General features: G+C 44.8%; 3 protein-coding genes across 4 annotated transcripts in view; all 3 read left to right on the top strand.

Moving 5' to 3' along the window:
* LOC1270057 (BTB/POZ domain-containing protein Tiwaz) overlaps positions 1-11,053 on the top strand; it is a 47,545-nt gene extending 36,492 nt beyond the window's left edge. Inside the window, exons 2-4 of the mRNA XM_308719.4 lie at positions 7,772-8,149; positions 9,727-9,932; positions 10,027-11,053. Of these exons, the coding sequence (XP_308719.3) occupies positions 7,791-8,149; positions 9,727-9,932; positions 10,027-10,463 (1,002 nt within the window). The 5' untranslated portion in view covers positions 7,772-7,790 and the 3' untranslated portion in view covers positions 10,464-11,053. The remainder of the gene's footprint in view (positions 1-7,771; positions 8,150-9,726; positions 9,933-10,026) is intronic.
* Positions 11,054-11,195: 142 nt separating this feature from the next.
* Positions 11,196-13,332, top strand: LOC1270058 (ovochymase-2). Its single transcript, XM_001237131.3, has 4 exons — positions 11,196-11,376; positions 11,446-11,613; positions 11,687-12,551; positions 12,622-13,332. The coding sequence occupies exons 1-4, from the start codon at positions 11,277-11,279 to the stop codon at positions 13,214-13,216; spliced, it is 1,728 nt and encodes a 575-aa protein (XP_001237132.3). The 5' UTR covers positions 11,196-11,276; the 3' UTR covers positions 13,217-13,332.
* Positions 13,333-18,695: 5,363 nt separating this feature from the next.
* Positions 18,696-20,809, top strand: part of LOC1270064 (Krueppel-like factor luna) — a 282,587-nt gene continuing 280,473 nt past the window's right edge. The window contains exon 1 of one of the 2 annotated variants that reach the window (XM_061642494.1): positions 18,696-18,801. The gene's annotated coding sequence lies outside the window, so the exon portion shown is untranslated. Of the gene's footprint in view, positions 19,307-20,809 lie in introns of both variants that reach the window. The other variant, XM_061642495.1, reaches the window with a different exon arrangement.

Here is a 20,809-nt window from a genome sequence, read left to right as displayed (position 1 = left end):
TCGCACCTACCCCGATGATCCGCGGTCGGCCCGGACACGGTCCAATTCTAAGGCAAGCAAACAAACGCACGCACACGTACCGGGCGGTGGGTGGTGAGCCGTACGTTCATACGAGATGCCCCTTTTTTGTTGTGCTCCTCCATCCTTCGCAAGAAGAGCGTTTTATCTTTGCAGTCCCATCGAGCGAAAATGGTTTCTTCAAAGCCGCACTGCACGGAATTTGAACGGATTTCCGGACCGGACGACGGTTTATTTATTCGGTGTTAGTGTTCGCGTATGTTTTACGCGTAGAATGAGGTGGTTGTCCGTTTGAGAAAAGGATTGTACCGACATCGTGCGCGACCAGACTGACCGACATACCTGGCAGCAGGAACGTTTTTGGCCCTTTTGTTTTCCTTTGCAGGGATGAAAAACCCTTACCACGCGTTTGTGTCTTTGAGCTTTGAGGTTGAACGGTTTTTGGCAGTTTGACAGAAGGACAAGAGTTAAAAAAAACGCAAATGCTGTAGGCAATGGCTTTTTTTTACGAACCAAAGAAGTATCTGAATGTTTTCTTGCATTTAAAAATTGAAAGATTTGTTTTATGTTGCTTATTTCAATTAATGTACAATCAGAACTCATTTATATTACAACGTCAGGAGTTTATTTATGACTGATTGGTGTGTAGTTCGATACAGAACAGTCCCTCCAGCGTACGTAACGCTCAGTTAATTTGACATATAGATCCAACACGAAATGTTAGGACATAGGCATGATGAGTGTTTTGAGCTGACAGTCAATTAGAGTATTTACTTCATTCAGAGCTTTTTATGTAAAATAACACTTCTATTAGAACAAAAACACTTAAAATTCAAAGCTTCAAACACAAGGCAATCGGAAAAGTTGAATTTTATATTATTTTTAAACCGTTTTGTCAACAGCATACACTAGAAACAGGATATATCTATCTTTTTTCAAAGAAACTTGGAAATAGATTATGTTTGATCTAAGTGCACAAATCATGCAAACAAATTGAAATGTATTTTGATATTTTGAACTGGCCGAATATTAGACTCCACGACCTACACATAATTTTCCTTTAATTTCTATAACCATCTACACGGGTAGGTTCTACTGATGAATTTCAAACTGATGAATTTTTACTGATGGAGAATTGAAACGATTCAAAAAATCGAAATGCCTGTAAAACTTGTTTTCTAACATTGGACTAAAAATCCAAATATAAAATTAATTTAATTTAAAATAACCTATCAAACCTATTTGTACCCCTTACTAATAAAAGCACATACCTGGGTAGGTTATACATGCAATAAAGGGTTTTGGTTTCGGTTTAGCCGATAATTTTGTAAAAATTTGCATATCATTGCATGTACTAATGTTTATAGTTTCTGTTTCAAATGCTTTCTGGCTCCAAATTTTACTCTAATGGTATATAAATTGAATTATTTGGGCCTATAGTCAGGATGACTTGGCGATCAATTAGTCGCAGTTGAACTATTCTTGTTTTTTCACAAATAAAATTTGAAATTCCCGTTTAAATTGTATGGTCTACCCACGAAGGTGGTAATAGAAGTAAAGGTGTAGTTTTGTTTATATTGATATGAATAGTATGCATTACACGGTATTATATCTAGCCTCGCTATTTATAGGTATCGTTCCAGTTGTGTTATGGAAAAATCAACAAAGGTTTTAATTTGCATAAGTTAGTGACTGCAGTACAACCTTTGTTGTACGTTTAAAAGGGTAAATAAAAGTAATCCTCATAGTTTATAATTGCTCTTTGAAACGGTCAGAACAAACACTATATTTCAAATTTTTATTTTTTTTTTAATTTTCACATGTTTTTTAGATATTATTTAGCCCAAAAAGCAGGAACATGTGTGGTGTAAACTAAGTTTATTTCAAATGAACGCTTTATTTGTTCTACATACTTTCAAAAGATATTGTTTGCTATGCAAAGCTGCATAAAATTCATGTACAGATTTTTTACTATACAATCCCCCACTCTATTTGCAAACATACCATAGAAAACCACACCTGGCATGAAGTATTGGGTGCAATTTTCACAAACACACACACACATACACACACACACCTGTACAACATCCAATTCCACCGAAACGCTCAATCCCTGCCTGGTAGGACTGGAGTAGCGGTGGCTTAAAAATGAATTGTTTACGCCTCGCTGTAGCCGCCTTGCTCGTTCTGCCCAGCGAATACAAAATAAATTAACTTACACGTTAAAAATTAACCCGTACTCGAGCGCGGCCACCATTTCGCTTGCGTGCGTGCGCGCCCGCGTCACGTGCGATTTTGCACTAGGATTTATTATTCGCACAAGTATTTCGCACAACTGTGAGCCTCGATGTTCCCTCCGTACCCGGTTTGGGGCGGGATGGGCATACGTTGGGAAAATTCAATCGAGAGACGCTCATACACGAAAGAACCATGGGAAAATGGTTTACAACGCGCTGTACGGCAAGACACGTTAAAGCGTTTTCCTAACTTTTACCTGCGCAATGGAAGCCGGGAAGCGGTGCGTGGTTGGGGAGATGCGCGAAAATCTCCGGAAAATCTCCCGACCAAACTCCTGCTGCGGTGAGCTGAGAAACGGTGGCAGCGGGAGGGCAAAAGGAGAAGGGAAGCGCTGTCCGGCCGCTGTACAGCGTAGGGAAATATTTTTGCAGCCATAATTCACCATTCGATTCCGCCCCCGGAGGTAATATATTTTGAATAAATAATCTAAAATGTACAAATTTATCATGCACTATTTATTGGTGTGCATGAGCGGGTTTTGTGGCCGCATCCTACATGCACACACACACACACACACACACACGCACGGACCGAAGGGAAACACGATCGCTCGGGATAGTTTATGCAAAGTCACATAGCGCGCAGGCGGACAGTTTTGGAGCGTTGCGAGAAATGAAACCGAGCGGTGACCGAGGGGAAGGATGTGTGCAACGTGCAGTCGATGCAGTCAACGACGTAAAATCAAATGTGAATTCCTGTTGGCCCGGCTTTTGCTGTGTTCCCCCCGTCAGCCCCAACCCCACGGTTGGGCTTACCCGCGACACTAGAAAAACGGCCGCCGTGGCCATCGTATCGAAAATATCCATTTAAATGTACACCCCCGTCTCCAGGACCATCATCAACCTTCCCCTCTCACTATCTCTCTCTCTCTCTCTCCTCCTATAGCTGGTGCACTTTTGGCCGCCATGTTGTATTCCAGCTTGTTGTGCTCTTTTTTTTTTTTTGGTTGGGAAAAGGGGGTAGAGATGAGACTGCACCACCGCACCTGCATTTAGTACGCGAGGATTTCGATTTTCGGAGTCCTGCTCGAAATTTGTGTTTGTGCGGCATGTACATACTAATTTTCCCGGGCTAGTTTTCTATTTCCATACACCCCAAACTTTTGCTCCCCCGTTGGCACTATTTGCACTGCAGCCCGGCATGAGGAGCGAATGTTTAACATTTAGCAGGGTACGAGCGAAGGGGAAGGATTTAGTTTACCAAAAACGAGCGACAAACAGGATGCGCGAAGAAGTGTGGGGATTGTGGCTCCTAAAACTATTTAAATTATGAAATGATGAAATACGGCATTAGGGGAAAACGGCACAACGCTAACAACACAGGCAAGTCGCAGGCAAGTTGCAGGTGGTGGGGGGGGGGAGGGGGAGTTTTCAATAAATGGAAAACAAGTGTTATGGGGATTGGGCAGCGAGAATATAACACGGAAATTGGCCTGGAAATGGTGCACCATTCAGGGCGGTTTAGTTTAGGGAAGTTCAAAGTGCAGTGGGTTCACGAGGGATTATTTCCGTCACAATGCAACTGTGGGTGAATGTGGTTTATTGGGATGCTGGGTGAAACTAAATTATCCTTCTATCTTTTTCTTCAACAGCACAACAACTGTAAAGGCTTATCTAGCATCACTTATTTTTATCTTGTGTGGATTAACACTCTCAATAGGGCTCGATTCACACCAAACCGTGCGAATGATGTGTTCTTTTTTCTACGTTATGTCTTATTTCGATGTTTGATTTCACAAGCCATAATCAGTCTAGGCCTGTCATAAGCCATTGGTGGGGTTCCTACGAATGACTTGATTAGTTTATACAGGCAGAATTTTTAATCAACAATTATTGTAGATTGGATTGAATATCCGAGAATTGTGTTTCTACCCCAACATGAACCAGCGAATACGTCATTATATAAATGAGAAAGGAGTAGTTTTTGATATGTTATAACTTTTGATATTTTTTATGTCATTGATTATTCAAAGAGATCAAAATTTTAGGCTTTATGTTATGTTTATGTTTATAATGAAGCACTCAAAAGCCTGAAAGATTAATGAAAGGATTTCATAATTTTCTTATATTTTGTGTTATTAATTGGGTTATAAATCCTTTCCTTCAATTATCTTTCATTGATTACTGCATAACATAAACATTCTGTGGTATTACAAGTGTTGCTTTTAAAAGATACTGTCAAATTGATTAATTCTTAGAAAAGCATTCTATGTATTCTTTCCTTGGAACGGGTTGAATCACTCATGAAGGATCTTTTGGTTCTGGTTGTAGTGTTTTAGACCGGTCTCGTAGTACAGTCGTCAACTCGTACGACTTAACAACATGCCCGACATGGGTTCAATCCCCAAATAGACCGCGCCGCCATACGTAGGACTGACTATCCTGCTATGGGGGGGAATCAATTAGTCACTGAAAGCCAAGCCCACAAGTGGGTACAGGCAGGCCTTGACCGACATCGGTTGTTGAGCCAAAGAAGAAAAAAAATGTAGTGTTTTAGGAGTGCAAATGGGTCAAAACGGAATTTTCAAACTATTTTGATGCAATAGTATCGTAGTCATAGACTATAATAGGCATAATTTATGCTCTTCATTTCTAAATTTGGCTCCTCACCATTGAAATTCATTGAACATTTTTGTAGAATTTGACTCTTTTAGTCGCAAAGTTAGCCGACCGCTGCTCTAGGATGAAATCAAACCTTATTCGTGTATCCTACTTCAGTGTTTCGGTTTTCATTGGTCCATTGTAAGTGTAAAGGACCAAGATAAAAGGTAAATTGAACAATTTTAGTTTAGCAGTTTTTGGTTTAAATACTATTTGAAAAACACGCTCAAATCTTCAACGTGAAAACATGCCAAAACGGCCAGTGGTTATTCCGTACCGTAAAACGGAAATAAACACAAAGGATGAGAAATGTTCAACCATCACCACCAGTAGCAGCAATGTGTTGCCAAAGCTAATATTTTCATTACTCATTTACTCCGCAAAGCATATCGTAGCTCCTTCTGAATCCAGAAATCTCCCAGAAAAACAGACACTTGCCAAAAGGGAAAGGGAAAAGTAGATAATCAAAATAAATGCTCCCTCTCAGCTTCCCCATTCGAGCAGGACAAAATAAGCCACAACGCACGAAGCACGCTTCATTGGATTTGCTTTTCTCCTTCTTTTTCTTTGCCATTTTCTATCCAAACACCTTACGCTCTGATCCTCCAAGGTGCAAAGGGCACCCTATCCTTACGAGAAAGAATAACACCGGCTGCAGTTGTTTTGTTATTGTAAAACTATTGATGGTCAGCCTCGGATCGGTTTCGCAAGCTACTGATCCCACAGTCCCCATGCATTGCCGGAGCGCTTCTTACTTGCGGAAGATCACCTGTAAAAACATATGCAAGTAAAGGAGGAGCGTAGTTTGTCTTGGTGTAGTGTCGGGACTGTCTTATCTCCGAATAGGATGGCGTTGCGGGGGTAATTTTACAACAAATTAAAACCAAACTTCATCCCATATTTAGCCATATGGTTTGCTTTCTTTTGCTTCGGACATGGAGGTGTTTTGCTAAGGAAGTTTCTTTGGTTTTTAGTTACAACTGATGGACGAGCGGACGGTTTGGACATGCCTGATACCACCGATGGGCACCGGACAGTCATCTTTGCTGTGTGAACGTTCCAAACCCGATGAACCCGTTCGGCGTCTAAAGACCCAATGGAATGTTTATTTAGAGAGAGGTAGTGAAAACAGAGCGAGTTATCCGGCATGTTTGTGCATATCAAACGGCACTGAAGTGTGTGTTTTGAAACTATTTTGATCATTTACAGTGGTTGTGGTCGCTTTAATTTGGTAGGAGATCTCTGAGTTCTGTGCTGCTGAAGTCAACAAAAACTTGTTCAATATTTCAAACATGGGCAACCGCCTTCATAACTCACCTTCGCGTTTAGCACATTGCAAAAGAAAGGTTATTCCACATTCAACCTTTCATCGCCATCCCCAAACGCTGCGTCCAAAAACGGAAATCGTTTCCTGATTGCCGGTTGCACTGCAATAACGTTAATGTGCGCCGGACCCGAGAGCCCGTCCGAAATTAATCGCAATGATTTCAATATTACCAGTGGTGGCCATTTTTCTGCTTGTCCTTTTTTTCGACCAAAAACCCAACCCCACCGCAAGAATAACGGGTTCACGGTAGCGCCCGCAGACATTTGGTGCGACCTACGCGAAACAGTTTGCCGCGGCTGCATCGTGCGCTGGCCGTGCGTGCGAGCGCGAAAACACAACAACAACAGCAAAAAGACCCGAGCGATGATGAGCAACGCCCTTGTCACTTCGCATGCACCCATTGGGGATGTGGGGTTCTTTGCGCTTTGTTCCTGCGTTCCTTGCGAAATCATTTCTACCCCAAAAATTACTACGCGCGTATTTACCTGTTGCTAGCGGTTTGCCGCAGGGTTGTGTGGTAAAACCGCGCGCCACCACGATCATCACCAGGGCGAAGGAAGGGCCGCCGTTTCGAAAAAGGAATTCATGAGCTGCCCCCAAGCCAAAGTGTACTGTCAAGCTGCAAACGTAACCCCTCCCGACGCTCGAGAAACGAAAGAAAAAAAAAATTATCCAAGAGTGCACTTTTGGACACTCGGCAAAGGGTGCAAAGGGGGCGAAATATTCACTTTGAGCCTTTCCTTCCTTACCGTTCCCTGCACAAAAACCCAAAAACCGTGATATTGCGTACCGCCTGGAGGGAGCTTGTGTTGCGGTTTTTTTTTGTATATTCATCTGCATACTTTTATTTCTTTTTCGGTTATGGTATTGCGAGATGAGAAAAAAAGCTTTTCTCGCTTATTTTCCAACCCTGCCCTGTGTCAGATGAACGCATGAACGCGCCTCGGCTCCCCGGTTATATCCCTTGCGGGCACATCGAACGATCGCGGGGCGAGGGATTGGCGGTGGGTAATGCAATATATTTATAAAATTATTTCGCCCCAAAGAAGTGCGGCCATGATTTAATGTACCGAAAAACAGAGCGAAAACAGCAACAACAACAAAAAAACAACAACCGTCACGGATTTGTAAACGACGACGACACTCAGAACATTTGTACCTTCACATACACACATACACACTCACAAACAGGGACTGGACGCACAGCTGGCCGAGCGAGTTGGCTTCGAAATTAGCCGCGGGGCGAAATCTGCTGCTCCCAAAAAGCACTCCAATTCGACTGTGTTCTGGAGCAGTAAGCAGGCAGGAGGAAGGAAGAATGCAAAGTATTAATTATATTTTTTGATAACTTGACAACAGAACACACGGCACGGTGTAGGTTGAGGTTTGCATTGCCCTCCCTTTGAAACCCTGCAGGGCGATTGGACCACGGACGGTGCTCTTCCACGTCTCCGACACACCGTTGACACTTAAGGACATCCTGCTAACGTTTCCCCTTTCCGCACCTCTGTTTCCGTTTCGCCCGCAGAAGGAAATGTAACAGCGACATGGAGCGGGACCGTGATCGTGACCGCGATCGCGAACGTGACCGGGCAGCCGAGCGGGACGTGAAGCCGCTCGAGCCGCGCGACCTGTCCGCGACGCGCCTGTTCACCGCGACGCAGATCAAAATCAGCACCTCGCCCACCACATCGCCGACCATCTCGAACTCGTCGTCGCCCACACCGACCCCCCCGATACCGGCCGTCTCGCCCGCGGTGACGGGCGTCGGCAGCGGGTACCACCATGCGAACCACAAGCAGATCACCGGCATACCGTGCGTGGCCGCCGCGTCCAAGTATACCGCACCGGTGCACATCGATGTCGGCGGTACGATCTACACCAGCTCGCTGGAAACATTAACCAAGTAAGTTGTTCGGGGCCGGGTACATGCGGAGGGGGTAATTGAATTGCATTAACGGTCACGGTGTCTTTAGAGGTCCGGTTCGGTACTTTAGCATATTAGAAGAGTTCTGTCAGTTGCATTCAGTGCGATATGGTATCATTGTGTTGTTCTAGTTTGATCATTAAGAAGTCTGAAGAAGTCTGATCATTAAGAAGTCTAGTTAGATCATCAAGAATTATTCCAAATCAGTAAATGCAATGCAGTATGCAATGAATAGGATACATCCTGATATTTCTTCGCAAGATAATATTTAGAATAACAAAATTTTACCGTCACGACCATCCATCGTTTTAGAAAGAAAATCACAAAACTAGCAGTTTTAATAATCAGGTAACAGATCAGTTACGTTTTGCTGTGGTTTTCTGAGGTATTACTGCAGACAATATTCTACTCGCTCTTACAATGATTTTGTATCTATGAACTTAAATCAAATCGAATAAACAATCTATATATATAAAAATCTCGTGTCACGGTGTTTGTCGCGAGCAAACTCCGAAACGGCTGGATCATTTTCAACGAAACTTTGCACACACCTTATGGTGGTATGAGAATAGGTTTTAAGATTTAAAAATCGTTCAGATGTTACACTAAACTTAATTTAATAATGATTTTCTAACTCCCATACAAAGCTCAGGATTGTTGTTGTGTTGTATACAGCACACTCGATGATCGGATCCTGAGGGGATACGGGCACGATATAACTATCCCAAGTAAAAAAGCAATAATGGAATATTTTAGTTTTTTTCGGAATAACTCAGTTTGTCGGGCCAGCTAGTATTCTATAAAAAAGCTAACAGATTTATTGTATATGTGCAAGCGGTTTAATGTATACTTTAGAAAGTAAATATTTTTAACATCTCCATCAATTTGTGCAGCCTACCGAAAGGTGTCATTTTCTGTCAAAAAAAAAAAATTAAAGAAATGTTAGAAAATTGTTCCAATTGAGGGCTATCCATAAAATACGTAACGCTTACGGGTGGAAGGATCAAACTCGATTGCAGAATGAGTTACACAGATACAACTAAAAGGAAAGTAAAGACAAAATATAATGAAAAGAAACCACAGAGGCATGCATAGATTATCTTCTTATTCTTCTTTGGCACAACAACCGTTGTTGGTCAAGTCCTGCGCCTGTATCACCCGTGGGCTTGGCTTTCAGTGATTTATTGATTTATTGATTGATAGCAGGATAGTCAGTCCTACGTATGGGAGCACGGTCCATTCAGGGTTTGAACCCATGACGGGCATGTAGATTATCGGGCATTCGAAAAACATTCGTACAATCGATCGAGCACATTTCTCATTGAGAGCTAGAACGTATTGAGGACGAGTTACAGACCATGATTGGTTGAGAACGCAGCTGAATAGTGTGGAAGTCAGAATTTGAAAGCATTTTTAAGCACAATTAACGCAACAAACCCAGCGATTAAAGCAATGAAATTAAAACATTGGACTTATATACTACCTGACTCACTATTTGACTTCAACATCAAGATCTCCAACATCAGTTAACGATAACAACTTCTTGCCCCTTGCAGATATCCCGACTCGCGGCTAGCCAAACTCTTCAACGGCTGCATCCCGATCGTGCTGGATTCGCTCAAGCAGCACTACTTCATCGACCGTGACGGTGGTATGTTTCGCCATATACTGAACTTTATGCGCAACTCAAAGCTGCTCGTGTCGGAAGACTTCCCGGACCTGGAGCTGCTGCTGGAGGAGGCCAAATATTTCGATATTGTTCGTGAGTATAACCTGCAGCCATTTACTTTATCTTGCGTTGAAGGAGTTAATGTTGAAGGAGTCACTGACATTTACTCTTTCTCTGTTCCTTACAGCTATGATCAAACAGATCGAACTGCTGAAGAAGGAGCGGCAACGCAGCGGGAATGGTATTCCACCGTTCGGCGGGGGCAGTCGGAGCAAATGTAAGGGCACGGTACAGACGGACACGGCCAGCCACGACGTGGTGGCGCTGCACATCTCGCCCGACCTGGGCGAGCGCATACTGATCTCGGCCGAGCGGGCCGTCCTGGACGAGGTGTTCCCCGAGACGAACCAGGCGATTCTGGACGCGCGGACCGGCGCCGCCTGGAACCAGTTCGACGGCCGGCAGGTGATACGGTTTCCGCTGAACGGATACTGCAAGCTCAACTCCATCCAGGTGCTGACCCGACTGCTGAATGCGGGCTTCAGCGTGGAGGCCAGCACCGGCGGTGGCGTCGAGACGCAGCAGTTCTCCGAGTATCTGCTGATACGCAAGAGCGCGATGTGATAGAGTACTTTCCAAAAGCGTTCGCATCCTTAGCTTTCGAAAAGCCAGTGTCTACGCGTCACGTATCGGGGAGCTGATTGCGCTTCTCGCAGCTACAGTTTTGGGTTGGGAAAGAGAAGAACGGAGAAGAAGACAGACAGACACACACATATGTACGATGTGAATCGTAATCGCCATGATCGTTACACTTTAAAAAAAAACTCTACGTATTAGTAAAACATTGTCTCCCCCTAGCAAGCCACCTTTTTAAACAGTCTTTTCCGCCTGCCGTATTGTGGATTGCATAAGCGCAGGCGTAAGTACTCTAATAGTAAACACAGCAACAAAAAAGCGTAAAAATAAACATAAACAAAAACATAATCGATGTAAGTGGTCCGAAAGCAAAACAAAAAAAAACTGAAGAACAAACCTATCCGGTGAACCTCCGATGTATTAAGTGAAGTATAGCGTAAAGTCTAGTTAATTATATATTAGTAGTGGTAGTAGTACCCTTTCACATTAACTTTATGTTACCTCTTTGTATACTACGTAAGCGTGTCGGGACCCGAATCCGTGGACCGATCTAATAAAAACCAGCTCCCACCATGAAACACACCATCCAGGTACGTTCATCCGAAAAATGATCACATCTTCTCTTCCGAATGCAACTGCTGGTGAAAGAATATGCTCTTTTTATTCCGAAATATTCTCCCGGGCAGAGAAAACTCGGCCCGATCGATCAGTTAAAGGTAGGCTTCGCTCGTCGTCGCATTGACATTACGCGAGTTGGCGTGCAATCAGACGGTCGTGTGTTGTTTCTGTTTCTCGTTCAGCATGGGAAAGGTTATCAGCGAGTGTTGGGGAATACCCATACAAGCCGTCATGGCGCTACTGGTGCTGCTATTAATTCAACAACCTTCTGAAGTTGCTGCTTGTAATTCTACACCGAGATAGGGAAGTTGTGCTTTATATTAGTAACCGATTAACAATATTTAAATTTTAGCAACGTGTGGCGTACGTCGTCTTTCCCCAATGGGACTCGTCACGAAAGGCATCATAGCTGAGCCAGGAGATTGGCCTTGGCATGTGGCACTGTTTGCCCACATGAAGTCTGAGAAACCAGCATACAAGTGTGGTGGATCGATTATCAGTCAACACTTTGTGCTTTCCGGTATGAAACCCGCAGGAGCGCATCCTGATTGTCCTCTTCATTGTAATGTTTCGTCCACTGCTTTCTCCCACAGCTGCTCACTGTATAAAGGAACCGAACCCCGATCACTATTTCCTGAAGGCAGGCATACACCATCTCAACAACGATAACGACACGAGCGTGGTCGTTTACAACCTGTTCGAGATCATCCTTCATCCAAAGTATGACCGGCACACCTTCTACAACGACATTGCCCTGATGCGCCCTGATCGAGCGATCTCGTTCGCTTCGTTCTCCATCTTCCCGATCTGCTTATGGCCGACGCACAACGCCACCCTGATCGACGTTCTGAGCCGGTCCGGCATAGCCGTTGGGTTTGGATTTGATGAGACGCACCGTATCAGCGAAACGCTTCAGCAAGCCTCTATGAAGGTAATCGAGAAGCAGCAGTGCATTGAGCAGCTGCCCGAGCACGTTCGCTTTCTGCCGCAGGATGCGGGCAAGATGTGTGCGATCGGGACGGAATCGGGTGCGAACGTGTGCTCCGGTGACAGTGGCGGAGGGTTGTACTTCGCAAAGGATCAGGTTTGGTACCTGCGGGGCATTGTGAGTGCGGCGGCTCGGCGTGATCTGGACACGGGTGAGGCTACGTGCAATGCAGCCCTGCCAGCGACGTACACCGATGTGGCGCAGTACACGACCTGGATCAATGCGCACCAGCAGTTAGTGGATCAGCGCAATCTGCTCAAGCTGGAGGACTGTGGCGTGGCCCGCAACTCGGAGGTGCAGGATGAGATGAAGAAGCCGGTGTTCAATCAGTACCCGTGGAATGCGCTGCTGGAGTTCCGGCAGCTTGACAAGGTGCAGACACATCTGGTGTGCAGCGGCATTCTAATACACCCGCGATACGTCCTTGCGGTGGGGCACTGTGTAGAGGGTGTGTTCAGTAACTATAAGCTGTATGTTGGTCTTTTGCTTTGTTGAAGACTTGCAGGGAGTTGTAATAATACATTATGTTTCACCCGGCAGGCAATCGGTTCGTCTTGGGGAGTACAACATCCGCTCGGTGGAAGACGCGGATCCGAACGCTCCGGCCACAACGATCACATCCCAATCGGTGGACATCGAGCAGGTGTTCTTCCATCCCAACTACAACAAACCGCAGTATGCCAACAATCTCGCTCTGCTCAAGCTGAAGCACAACGCAGATACGAGCAAACCGAACATTAAACCCATCTGTCTGCCAGCGGTCGACGATTACAAGGAGACGTTCCTGACGGTGAGCGGCTGGAAGCGCAATAAGCTCATCTTTCCCAAGATGGAGCGCGACGCAATGAACCTCACTTCGTCGATAACCTGTCGCAGTGAGTACGAAAAACTTGGCGTCGTTCTGCCTCCCACCGAGGATGTGCTGTGTGCGGTGTACAAGACACGTCCGAAGGGTCACTGTCACAACTACGCCACCGGCTCGCCGCTGCAGTACATCAAGCGAGTCGACAAGGTGCCGCGCTACTTCTTGGCCGGCCTGATGGTGTTTAGCTTCCCGCACTGCCGGGCGGAGGGAAGCGAGATGTTTGTAAACCTTGAACGTGCGTGCGACTGGATTAAGGACACGGTGAAATGAGTGGAAGGCGTAACGGTTTCGGCATTGCTGGAAAGATGCAATAAGAGTGGTTAGTTTTGTTTGGTGCCTCAAGTTTCAACGACGTCAATGAATTAAATCAAAACTATGTGAAGTTATGCTATGTATATTTTTGATCGAACAATATCACATTCTTTACATCTCACACAACGCTGAATGTAATTAGAAACACTTGAAAGCCACAACTGATAAAGTACATATAAAATATAGGAGTTTTGAAACGATACAAAGGTATTCAAGGAACACTCATATAGCATATTTCATAAAGGAGAGCCAATAACGTAGTAAATCAGTACAAATTCAATTGAATTTAAAATAAAATCAAAAAAGTGACTCGTTGATTTTGCTCTATCGTTCCGCTCCTCACTAGATGTCGCTTTGCGTGCTTCAGCTTGTGTACAAGGATTGCTTGTGTGTAAGATTGCATACAAAGCTATCCCCATTATTGCAGTTACTGCAGATGGCACAATAGCAAAAAAACATCCCGCTGCGCAGATTCGAGCAGTTTTCTGCGTAGTTTTTTGCGTCGTTTTGTGTCAAAAAATACGCAAAAAACAGCGCTGGACTTCAGCCGAAACTACGATGCCCGCTGCGCAGATTCGAGCAGTTTTCTGCGTAGTTTTTTGCGTCGTTTTGTGTCAAAAAATACGCAAAAAACAGCGCTGGACTTCAGCCGAAACTACGATGGCTACCGTATTTATTGCAGTTTTCAGGTGCGGAACGAGCGCCATCTGCTGAAGGAATGGATGAACTATTTCAGACGGCGGAGCAAAAAAAACGGCCGAAAAATTCAAAAAATATTGGCGCCCATTCCTTCCTCCTCTTCCTCTCACTCCCTTTCCCCTCCCTGCCATGCCTTACTTGCGCTTCAGCCCGTGCCTTTCGCCGTCAGCTGATTGTGTGTATGCGTTGGTATATATGTACATTGCGGTTGTGTATTGTTATTGGTGAGTGTTAGCATTTATTTATTGTGTGTGACCTTGACGATACGGGAGAAGCTGGTTCATTTTGGGATTTAAAGTGTTATCGGTGTATTGATGGTTTATTTTATTTCGTGCCGCTGCTGATGAGACCATACGATGCCCCTGCCAATTGAGGGTGAAGAAGCCTATTTAAAACAAGCGTACGAGAACGTCTAACACTAATCTAATATTTTTTTTAATTTGAACATGTTTGATGCTTCAACGACCTTCTAAGCATCATGTAGCACGGTGTATAGTGGCAATAAATTTTTTTTTTCAATGTGCCGGAATTTGTCTCGAGTTTTCTGGCCACGACACACACACACGGACACACACACAGCGCGGGGAAAGTGATCGTCCACTCTATCATGCCGCGATCCCCCTCCCCTCCCGGTGCTTTGAGTTAGGAACCAGCCTTTCTTCCGATAAGGTAGCCGTAATCGATCATGCGGGAGGGGGGGGGGGGGGTTGATGGGGGGTGTGTGCTCGCCTGCGCGCTTTCGTGGGTGCGTGCTGGCGTGCGCGCGTACGTGCATTCGTGCATTCGTGCATGCGTGCATGCGTTCGTGCGTGCACGTGTGTGTGTGTGCGTGCGGGAACCCCAAAACTGTTTGATTCTGATGCGTGTATTGTCACCGGCTGCGTCTACACACTCCATGCATTCTTAGAAAAAGCACTGCACGCCGCCCGATCGATTACCGCTACCTAGGAGACAATACAACCATTTAATTGGCACCACCATCTTTGCGACCGGTTCTGCTGTTGGGGGTATTAAAAAGACAAACGATCGAAGCAAACGTGCGTCTGATATGTAGCACATTTCTTTCCAATTCAGCTAGCGGATGCAAGTGGAAACAACATTTTCAATTGAATCCATACAAAAGAGGATTCTGGATTTGTTTATTACGGTGCGCGTATGGTGCTGCATCTGTTCGTCCAGAATTCGGCGGCTTGTTGGCTCAGAGTCGATATCATGACGCCGAGCGACCGGCACTGCCTTGGAAATGGGTTCGGCTCGGTAGGTTAATGTTTTGGTCGATTGCATTCCGTGCATTTGTCGCGTCACAGCGGTAACACGGCAGCAACAAAGATAAGCCAATCTCTTCTCCGGGTGTGGGCTGTTATGCTATGTTATTCCTCTTCTTCTTATTATTATTATTGGCGTAATGGCCTACGCGATCATGCCGGCCTTTTCAGGACTTGAGTACCACGTAGCCGGATAGTCACCCCTTGCTACGGCGGACGGTTCATACGCGGTTAGAACCCACGACGGGCATGCTGTTAAGATGTGCGGAATGATGGCGGTGCCGCGGGCCCGCTCCTATCCAGCGGGCAACTTGCATACTGCCAAACTGTATCCTGCCCGATGCATACGCTGCAGGCAGGGGGAAGGATGCAGCTCCACAATAAAAAAACACCGTCATGAACACCTTCCTTTCTTTGACCGATGGATCATTACATTCCGGAAGAATACACATTTGGCGTCAGTGTTGCACACACACGCACCCTCACACCCTTGCGCAGACGGCTCAGCCTATCTATGTAATCTACGACATACGAAAGGAAAAGCATAGTGTCACATAAAGTTATGCTTTATGCAATTAGGTTTAAGCTTTCCTATGCACGGCCATGGCCACCTGTGTTGCGTGCGCTACTTCGAAATAGGGTTCTGCGCGTTGCACAGCCAACCCTCCAGCGTGAGCTAGCGATTCGTTAGTTATTTTTACATTGCAGCGATTGAACTCATAGCGCTTCTTTGGTTTGATTTGTGAAAAATCAAATGCAGCGCCGCAATGTTTGTTAACGGTTTTTTTAAGCGCCACAACAGCTCGCGACCATTGACCACACGCGTGAAAGAGATAGCGCTATGGAGGGAAAAAGCACGGACGACGACTGACAGCGATTGGCCGTCTGACGCACCAACACATCCAAACCTTCGACAGCGCGCTCAGGCGAGGGGTATGAGGCGGTGCCAGGGACGGGTAGCTCGAAACGCTGCTTGACAAATTTGCCGTAGGAGGGAAAAAGAAAGCATGAGAAAATGCGCGAAAGGGAATGATTTCTTCCGTCGCTTTGCACAGGGGGTTCTTCCGTCGCTTTGCACAGGGGGATAGTGAGTTGAGGACATTTTGTGAAAAATTGAAGTATTTTTTCCCCCGAGAATTGAATGTTCAATAAACACAGATGCGCCATGAACAACTTTTACTTACAAGCAGCCAATTCTAGGACACTATAACTGTAATAACAAGCCAGTTTCATCTGATTCACTTCGGAAGATTCAGTCAAGCAGCTCTTAAGCAGCTCTTAAGCAGCTTGTACGCATCCACTAGATAAAGGTCAGTTAAAAAGATTATTATTTTTAAGAACTAATTTAAAAAAATATAAAGTATTTCAAGAAAAAATACGTGTTACTCTGCCTAAATTTGGTTTGTTTAAAAATTTTTTTCCTATTGTGTTACCATATTTTATGAATCATATTTTGAGTTTCAGCCCTTTTGCTACAGTTAATTTTGTCACATTGTTTCTGTTGATTCACTTTATATGTTTTATCTTCAATAAAACATAATTTTGATATCAATATTTAAATATGAACCATCATGCAGCGTTTCAAACCAAAAAGAAAGCTTAATCATCAAATAAACTAAGTAACACAATTAAAATAGCACCGGGGCTCATATTTGTTCATTCTATTTAAATGCCTTAATGTCATGTCTAGATGCTATTATTCTAATTTAAGGGGAGGAATGTAAAGAAGTGAATATATAGAAATTAATCCTGGATAAATGGGCTCAACATTTTGTGACAACACACACATTTATCGTGGTCTTACAACAACAACCTCTGGTTGATGGGTGGCTATCAGCCTACCTGAGATACTTCAAGATGTTTTAAAGTATTTTTCTATCAAATAATGTTTTTTTTTTATTTAAAGCAATGTAGATTTTGTGATGATTATGATTGTCCGACAACTCGATATGTCTCTTGTTTGATATCTCTGTTGAGACATCTCGAGCAATATTCTGTAATACAGATACAATTTCTGTTTGTTTAGAGTGCGTTTCTTGGATATTTTGAATGTAAAAAACATCCGTTCCGTTGCTTTTTAAACATAATTTTACATTACCATTCACAAGACTGTAACACACAATTACCCTTGCACAAAATGCAACAAAACTGCTGACATTCAAACGATTCCCCCGGTCCGAGCGAGATTCCTTGAGCCTGTGCATCGCGATCCATACATTACAAGCATCTCTACACATTTTGCCAGGATTTTAATGCGAAATATTTCGCCCGAAAGCTCACCGAACGGACTGAACCATACCTTCCTGCACCAGCAGTTGGGCCGAAATGCAACACGAAAAATAAAACCCGACACACATTCCCGTACTGTTCACGCATTCACACAGTTGAGCGTCCACGTGTGTTGCAACCGCGTCACTTAAAATTTTCCACCAAGCAGAAACTATGTATTTGTTGGTGGGGGGACTTTTTACTGTTTTTTCACATTTTCCACACTTGCGAAAGCAATGGACATGCAGGAGGTGTGTGTGTGTGTGAGACGAAGAAGCGTCCCCACGACGCACGCCCGGTACACGCGCTAGCCGGCGGCAGCTCGGTCTCACAACCCGAGGGGAAGCCGTTGTATTTCCCTCCGGAGAACGGGGAAATGGCGTGCATGGCGTGCAGGGCGGGGAGTTAGTTACTGGTTGTCCTGGCAGCGGTGGAAAATAGCCGACAGCGGCCGGCTAGCGCATGGCACTCGCACAACACCGGCGAATCGTCGGCCGCTCGTAACGTTCGGGTCCCGCTCTCAGTTCGGTCGTGTTTCATAAATAAACAAGCCGCCTTTCCGGATGCTGTGTGTGCAAACGAGCAAACGGCGGAAGCGAAAAAGCGTGCTGGAAAAGCAGCGCGCAAACTCTCCGTCTCACGCAAACACACACACACACACACACGGTACGAATTTCCCGGAGCGCGTGAGCGATGAAGAGAACGATGAGAGTGACGCTTTTCCATGTGAACTAGGTTCGTTCTCTCGCTCTCCGGCTGTTCCATTCACATGGCGCTTGCCGGTGAAAATTCGCCTCGCCAAAGCTTCCCTTGAATCCTTGATGGAGGATGGTGGGAGGAGGAGGGGATGAGCAATCCAGAGAGCATCCTATCAACGAACCCCCTTATCATCGTCATCGTCATTCGCGTCATCATCAGCCGTCGCGGTCGTGGTCTCGGTTCGTTCGTGCTTTCATTGACGGTTCGTCTTCTCGGCGCCCTCCTAACCCTACCCCCCCTGCATCCCGCTGCAAAATTTCTGCTCCCAAGAGCTCCTTCATTTATCTCCCTCCTCCCCCCTTGTTCTAACAAAAAGGATGTCTTCGTTCGCCGCTAAACCATGGGCGGGGGGGGGGACGCAAAGGGGGGATGTTCACCCGAAGAAAACAGGCGACCCGACCCGATACTCTCCGGGTGTGCGCTCGGGTGCCGACCGCGCTGCTGCGGACGGTCTGCCAGATGCGAGTAGACGTTCGAGGCCGGCAGATCGCTGCACGAATTTTCGCACGCCACGTCGTGTGTGTCGGAAAATTCCCCCCCATCTCAAAAGCCGTGAGTGTGCGTGTGTGTGCGTGTGTGTGTGTGTTGGACCTGACATTACGCGCCCGCTGCTCCCTGCTTCCATGTGGCGGTGGGTGGGGTGAACCACTCCAGCTCCCGCGCCAGTCCGTGTGCGTTCTCTGTTTGTGTTTGTGCATGCACACCAACAAGCACACGTGTGCGGTTCGGTGTCCAGTGCGTTCCTATTCGCTTCGAATAAAAATCCACCCAAAAAGCTCCAGCAAGCAGGTTCACGTTCGAAGCAGTGCCAGTGCCAGTGCCAGGAAAAGCCAGTGGAAAACCCCGGTGGCATTAAAAACGGCGCTCCACCGTCGAACAACGGAAAAGCAGCGTTTGGTGTGCTGGTTCGCATAGTGCTGGTGGTGCTGTGTTTGTTCCGCTTCCGGTGAAGCACAGGCGGAAAAATCTTCAGCTTCATCTTTCCGGCTTGTGCGTCTGTGTGTGTCAGCGTAGCAGGACGGTTTGGTGTTTGGCAAACGTTCGGCAAAGCGCAGAAGTAAGTTTGTCTCCGGTTTGACGCGAGGGCGAGGTGGAGCATCCTTATGGGGAAGGGTTGGACGTATCATACGTACAGCTGCGGGAGCTATCAGAAGTAATCCACCACAATTTGTGTGAACAGTGGAAGTGTGTGCTGTACCAGTGCGCTGTAAAGTGATAAGTGATTGTATTCTGGAAAAGATTCGGTCCAGAAAATTGCGCAAAGTGTTTGTTGTGGATGAGAAGAGGAGGAAAATTATAGTCTTTCTGACTAGACAACAGTGAGCTCTAAAAGAAAATTGTGACTTATAAGACCAATTGGGGATTTAAATTATTGTTTCGAAAACTTTATATTCTCTGTGAAGAGTGCCTAGGACAAGAAATTGTAATATATTGAACTTATTTTGAAATTAACGATCAAACGATTTGATCGAAACTTCTACGTATTTTTCGTGGTAGATTTTCATTGTTCTTAATTCGAAGGATATTTGCAATAATAGGGAAATTTGTAACGATTTTCAAAAATTTCAAGAACACAACATTGCAATGAGCCTGTTTTGCCAGTAGCCCAAACCCAGTACTGCTTTTTGTTGAAAACATGCTATTTTGAGTGAGATAGATGCATTTTTTACGTGCAAATGGAATGACAGATTGCAAATATTGTATGACCATTATCAATTGCAACTTTTTCTGAGATGATCTCAATAATTATATTTTAATACATTTTGGAACTTTTATATGACAAAAGATGACAAAGTGTGAAGTTTAGAACTTTATTTCATCAAGATCTAAATGAACCTGATCGTTTTCATTAACTATTAGCTTTTTATTTTTGTATGTATTTTAGTATTTATTTTATAATTAATCAGAGAATCAGTAATGTTGACATAATATTGGAAGAATTATTTGTTGTGTTTTTTTTCTTTTTCAGTATTCAGATCCGTTAGGTGATACAAAAAAGGTTGAGAAAAGTGAACAGTACAAAGCATAAACGTTCCAAAAACATTACAGCGCATTGTCTCAATTCTTCAACTTATAAAACTCAACACTGTTTATCAACCTTCGAGATAGTGAAGCTCTTACCTTTTAAATTTCAGTTTAAGTTATTCAGATTTGTGAAATATGGAGTCGTTTTGTCAAAACAAGACCTTACTTTTTTTGGTAGACTATCTACGTATAACACAAAAAAAAATATTTGCCAATAGGGCACCAGCCTTCTGGGAGCTCTAGGACGGACCGTTCATGTTCCAGGAAGAATGTATGATATATTTTACAAAGTTGCAAAAAACAAAAACAAACCAAAAAGCATCTTCCCCCAAAACGACAGGATGTGATGGTTGGGATCCCTACGAAGCGAATGAATCCCACAGAATTGCAAAAAAAGACGACACCTCTGTCTGACCTGCGTTAGGACGGCGTGCTGCGTGCTATGATCTCATTTTCGGAACAAAAGTAGCCAAACAAACGAACCCCTTCCGTTCGTTTAGTTTCAAAAATAGCTTGCCTGCCAACTTCCCACTGT

The sequence above is a fragment of the Anopheles gambiae genome, chromosome 2 (genome assembly GCF_943734735.2).
Source record: "Anopheles gambiae chromosome 2, idAnoGambNW_F1_1, whole genome shotgun sequence".
Taxonomy (NCBI): Eukaryota; Metazoa; Arthropoda; class Insecta; order Diptera; family Culicidae; genus Anopheles; species Anopheles gambiae.
The sequence above is the reverse complement of the archived record's forward strand: the minus strand, read 5'-3'. Positions and strand labels throughout refer to the sequence as shown.